The 6033-nt window shown below is 39.9% G+C and overlaps 1 protein-coding gene across 1 annotated transcript in view; it reads left to right on the top strand.

Moving 5' to 3' along the window:
- Positions 1–1795, top strand: part of LOC106533352 (kynureninase) — a gene marked incomplete at its 3' end in the record, with an annotated part of 9040 nt that extends 7245 nt beyond the window's left edge. Inside the window, 2 exon segments of the mRNA XM_014029618.1 lie at positions 1505–1625; positions 1721–1795. Of these exon segments, the coding sequence (XP_013885072.1) occupies positions 1505–1625; positions 1721–1795 (196 nt within the window).
- Between the last annotated feature and the right edge of the window lie 4238 nt (positions 1796–6033).

Below are 6033 nucleotides of genomic sequence, written 5' to 3'. Positions count from 1 at the left end.
TTTGCTTTAATATGGGGCAAACAAATGTTCTGTTAGAGTTAATGTGGTTTAATTAGAACAGTGGGACCCTGCAGTATCACAGAAAGACTCGGCCTGCGAGCGCAGCGACGCACAGCAGTCTCTTATCAGGAGAGAGTTTAGTCACTCACAAAGAGTTGGACAGATCTGTTTGATAATGACGCACTGAACATATATTTAATATTTAGGTTTTACAGACCAAAGTCCAAGTAGCTCAGGAGCAAAGTGCAGGAGGAGATGTCAAGCTGGGTTCCCACCATCAAATGCATTTTGAGCAGCCAAAGCAGCCAGTTTTACATGCAAAGTCTGACCGCAGCAGCCGCTGCTTCAACCAAACTTGCTCTCACTGAAAGTCCCGCCCAGTAGGCAAAGCAAGTGAAGTGTCTTGCCCAAAGACACCAAGACTGAGACAGAATCAGACCGGCAACCTACCAGTTACAGGACGACTCCCCTAACCACTCTGCCAAATCTCAAGACAAAACAGGTGATTGTAATAGCTAAATGTACACCCAATTTGAATTGCCCTGGTACGCGAGGGCCTTTTATCACTGCTTGCAGTTTTATTTTAGAATTATAATTTATTTACATGTAGAATTTATTATTTTTCCCTGATTCTTTACTTTTTGCTGCCTTCATGACGGTGTTGCTGCTGGTTGCTCGGACTGTCTGTGGCTAAAACAATAAAAATATCTTTTCGAAAAGTGGATCTGGATGGACTCCTGTTGTTCTCTGTGGCTGGAACCTGCTTACGTTTGGGTTAGCATAAACATCCTACTCTAATCACCAGAGATCAGAACTGATGCTTGGTTCTGGTTACTCAACCAGTATGGTTCTCGAGCAGGTGGGCAGGCCACGTTGTCCCCACCTCCATGTGCAGACCTCAGAGGACTGCTCCACATTCACAGATTGCGTAATTGTTTTAACTCAAACACACTCTTATTATAAAATCCAAACACATCTCCCAACATTACTGTCTTCATGTCTTTTATTTTCTTCTTCCTGCTTCACAAATAACTTTGGGCCTTGGTTGCAAAGGAGTTTGGAGAGAATCATAAAACTGGGGTTGTACTTGAGTCTTTTTTTTTTCATGAGACTACTGTGTTTCCTTCTGCCTGCAGCTACAGCGCTTCAAATAGGACAATTGTTCTCTGAAAAAAAGTGGCATGCACCATCTATCATAAGTCTGGTTTTAACTGACCTATTAGCACAATTTAAAAACTGGTTTATTGTTTGAAGTCTGTAGTTTTTTCTCAAATCATTGGTTTAGAGCAACTTAAATCGGTCATATGACTAGGATGCACCTAGGCATCCAGGGACTCCAGAGAGTTATAAAAAATTTAAGCACAGCATCAGCATAAAATATCTTTAATTTTAGGCTTTTCAAAAAGTCATCTAATCTTGCTAAGGGACCCCACTTCACAATAGCTAAAAATATGTCTACTGTTACTTCAGATGAGCACTACTGATTAATTGAGACTTTCTGCAGCTGATCTCTCTGTGGTGGATGGAAGCAAAGACTGCATATACTTGTCGGGAAATTCACTTGGACTTCAACCCAAAATGGTTAAGAAATATCTGGAAGAAGAGCTGGACAACTGGGCCAGATTGTGCGTGACTTAAAACTAATTCCAAAAATCAAAACTTTTTATTTTACTTTTATATTTCTCTTATTTTAAATATTGTGTTATTGTTCTTTTTTTAGCGGGGTCCATGGTCACACAGAAGGATCCAGACCATGGGCATGGGCTGAGAACACCATAGAGGAGCTCATGGCAAATCTTGTTGGTAAGATGATAAGTATAACTTCTGTTTTCTCTCTTTTAGAAAGTCAAACCTTAAAAAAACAAAAAACAAGTGTCCCCAGCAGATGTTAATGGACAACCATAAGAGAGGAAAAAATACATGAACAGATAATAGAATAAAATNGGAAGTGGAGGAGGATGTGGAATATTTATTAAACAAGGGATACAATATCAGATATTGGGGAAAGGGAAAGAACTAGAATATGTGGTAATTGAGATGGGAAGAAGAAGGTTAATTCAAAATAATAAATTTTTATAATCCATGTAAAACATTATCGATTGAAAGAATGGAGGAGTTAACAGAATATCTGGAAGGGAAAGTYATTTGGTGTGGAGATTTTAATGCAAATAGTACAGTGTGGGGTAAATGTAATGATAAAAATGGACAAATTATAGAAGAATTAATGGAAATGAAAAATCTAGTATGTATTAATGATGGAAGGGGAACAAGAATTAATATAAGAACGGGGACGGAAACAGTTATTGATTTAACAATTGTTTCAAATGTTTTAGCTGGTATTTGTGATTGGTTCATTGATAAAAAATCTACAATAGGTAGTGATCATTACTCCATAAGTAAGAGTAGGGCTAAATTTAAATAATAAGAAGGCTAATATCAGTCTTGTGTAGCAGAATGGGTGTTACCTGTAACAAGTTTACTGAGCATGTAAATTGGTTGGCCAATCACCAGAAGGGGGTGCCCTACTTAAGTGAGCCAGTTTCCTTACTGTGACCTTTCACTGAACTTCTGGGTTACCAGTGCCACAGCATGACACTGGTTTTGGTTTAATTGATTTACTCTGTCGGAGTACGGTTTTCTAAGAAAACGAAGGAGAAGTTTGCAGCCGGACTGTTCATTAATGAACTTATTGTCTTGGTGAGTACAGTCATGGTTGAAGGTGGCAGATTTTGGGATCTTTGGAGTTAACTGGTGGGTTTTTTTCTGTTCAGTTGAGGAAAAAGTTTGTCTGCTCAACATAGGACACAAGTGCCTCCTCCTCCTCCTGACGGTATGCGTTTTATTAAACAGTTTATTTTTAGTTTAGTATGCTTGTTTTATATTGGTCTCTGCATCTGTGTGTGCGATAGACGGGGCTTCCATGCAACAAGGGTGAGGTTGTCTTCCTCCCATTACACGTGTTTAATTGGTAGCGTGGTATGTATGCGCCCTCCTCTTGTGATCATTTTTTTATATATTATTATTGTCAGTATTTTAAAAATGCAAATTTCTTGCAGGAAAGAGAGCCCAGTCTACGGAAACCTGCTGTTTTGCTTACTTGTCTTAGTTTTTTTCCTATTATTAATTCACTCACCTGGTCCTTGCATCTGGCTTCTTGACGCTGTTGTGCGAACAACCACGAACTTACACTCACTCCGCCCGAGCTCGTTTCCTTTCCTCTGAGTTGACCTGTTACCGAGGTGAAATATAGACCATACAAGTACTTAAAAGTTCAAACCCTCCTTTATTAAATGTAATTATAAAAGGTTAAGCAAAATGCATAATTATTCAAGATCTTTAATTGCGCATTTAAAGAGAGNATGTTGACAAGAGCAAATAAGGCTACAAATAATACATAAACAAAAAGGTTTACCAATTTAATTGTTCAGTTATAATATGTATAAACAAATCTGACAATTAGGGAAGAAACTAATTGAACTAAATGAAATACTATATTACATTTTTAAAGTAGCCACCTTTTTTATCCTAAGTTTGATTTTACAATGGAAAAAAAATGAAAGCTTAAATGAACTTATTGTTGGATAAATTGATTCTCAAGGCACTTGTCACAAGGAATGATGAACAAGGAGATTTGAGGCCTATTGCACGAATCTAGGATAAGGGGTTCTTCCTCATTAGAGAAGAACCCGTCCAGATGACGTATACAATTTTTTTTTCTTTTTGATTTTTTACCTGGATTACTGAGATGCATCAGGACATTAGGATAAGGGATTTAGCCAGGATTTTGATGGAAACCTGAATTGATTAAGCCTTGAATCGTTTGCATGGAAGAGGAAGTACTTATGTTTCTGTTGTAACAAGTGCTCTGAAACTTACCTGAGGCCTATTGCACAAAAGGCAGATTTCTAAATTCAGGATATGAGCTGTAAGCCGAGGTTGAACTAGCCTTCAACTTGTAAACAGCCGTAATCAGTTGCACGAACACCAAGCCGCTCTCAATTAGGGTGGTTCATTCAAACCAGGTGTAAATAATCTGGGAGTAATGCACATCCACGGTTTGCTTACTAGACCCACTGGGTGGATCAAAGATTTCCTGATCAGGCATGCACAGTAAGACACATGAGTCTCACTTCCTCCAGGAGTTTAATGGTTAATTATGATTCATATGAAGAGATGAAGAGAAACACTGACTGATGCTGAAATAATTAAAAAAAACTTTTTGTGCCACTGAATCTGTAAGTTATCTGAAATTAACTAAATGAACAAAATTGAAATGAACAGCTGATCACTCTTTTAAAAGGATCGCTGTAAAAAAAGACGAGGGATGGGGTGGGGGATGGGTGTTCACTGCAAAAACTGTCCATCTTACCAAGTTTTAAAATCTGATATCCAGCCAAAACGTTTTTTTATGATCTTGTTTTGAGACTGATTTACTAAACAAGAACTGATTGTGTAAGAATAATAATCTTGTTTTCAGAATGTGTAAGATTATTTATCGTCAACCTGAAAATTTGACTCAGATTAAGTCAAAACATCTGCCAGTAGAGTAAGAAAATTTTACTTGGTAAGATTCTTGAAATAAGAAAAAATTGAGTCAAATCAAGTATTTCAAGAAGTCTGCGACATAATCTTTAAAAATTGACTCCGGCGCAGCTCCGGTGTCCGGCAAAAATAGGATCTGTTCTACTTTTGATGGATCGCCGTCCACTCACCGCCCCCCTGCGCAGCCAGTATAAACACTCTCATTGATTATAATGGGTGCGTTTTTGCTGCGGAGGTCGGACCGCAGCGGAGCGGAGANTTCTGGGTAAATGATGACGTGGATAGGTCCTCGGTGCGAGGCTGCTAGCGAGCTATATCCACCCTGAAGGTTAATCTTGGACAATATCTGATGATCTAACACATTCTCACTCCCGACTCGTCAACATATTGAAGTTTTTCCAAAGTTCCCTCTGCGTCTTATTTTGCCGCTCGCAGCTTTTCCGGGTTGCACCGACAGGGGTCTTTGGGTCGGGGGTCTGAGGTTAACATGAGGGATCAGGATAAATAGTTAAGTTTAGGGACTGGGGTCAGGGATATGATGTCTACAGTGAATATTAAGTAATTTTAGGCTTTGGAACACGTAGTTGACATGAATTTCCTACATTTTCTAAAAATGGTTATAGGGTCAGGGACAGGATGTCTAAAGTGAATAAAGGTAATTTTAGGCTTTGGGACGGTAGTTTTTGTGCATTTTCTGCACTTTCAGAAATTATGACAACAGATTCCACCCATCTCGTCAAAAAATGACGCAAGGGGAGTATCCGACGCATCAAAATCGGACGCAAAGGGACGCCTGTTAGCTTTAGCGTTAGTCCCGATGCTATCACCATATATATGTATTAGCTCAGHRCYRCACATTCTCCTCTCATCACTGAGGTCCTCCATCCACATGACAGAGAGGGGAACACAAAAATGACTCAGCTGCAACTGAAAATATGGATGGAGGACCTCAGTTTAGCTTGTTTGTCACACTAGTGCCGAGCTAATACATACAGTATAATGGTGCGTTCACACCAAACGCGACTTCAGCATCAGGAGCAGCAGGTTTACATACAAAGTCTATGGTGGACGCGCTTCAATCAGCGTCGGGAACTGCTGCGGCGCCTCAAGCGCGATTAGAGCAGCGCGATTTGAACGATTTGAACGATCTGAGCGTTCGACGCGCTGAGGAGCAAATCGTTGAAGTTAGAAAATCTGAACTTTTACAGCTCGACGCGCCGCGTCAACCAATCAGAGAGACTCCACTGTGTGACGTAGTGACATATTTCCAGCATCAACCAATCAGAGAGACTCCACTGTGTGACGTAGCGACAGATTTCCAGCATCAACCAATCAGAGAGACTCCACTGTGTGACGTAGCGACAGATTTCCAGCATCAACCAATCAGAGAGACTCCACTGTGTGACGTAGCGACAGATTTCCAGCATCAACCAATCAGAGAGACTCCACTGTGTGACGTAGCGACAGATTTCCAGCATCAACCAATCAGAG

The sequence above is a fragment of the Austrofundulus limnaeus genome, unplaced genomic scaffold (assembly GCF_001266775.1).
Source record: "Austrofundulus limnaeus strain Quisiro unplaced genomic scaffold, Austrofundulus_limnaeus-1.0 Scaffold928, whole genome shotgun sequence".
Classification (NCBI taxonomy): domain Eukaryota; kingdom Metazoa; phylum Chordata; class Actinopteri; order Cyprinodontiformes; family Rivulidae; genus Austrofundulus; species Austrofundulus limnaeus.
Note: the sequence above shows the minus strand (reverse complement) of the source record. Positions and strands in the feature narration are given on the sequence as shown.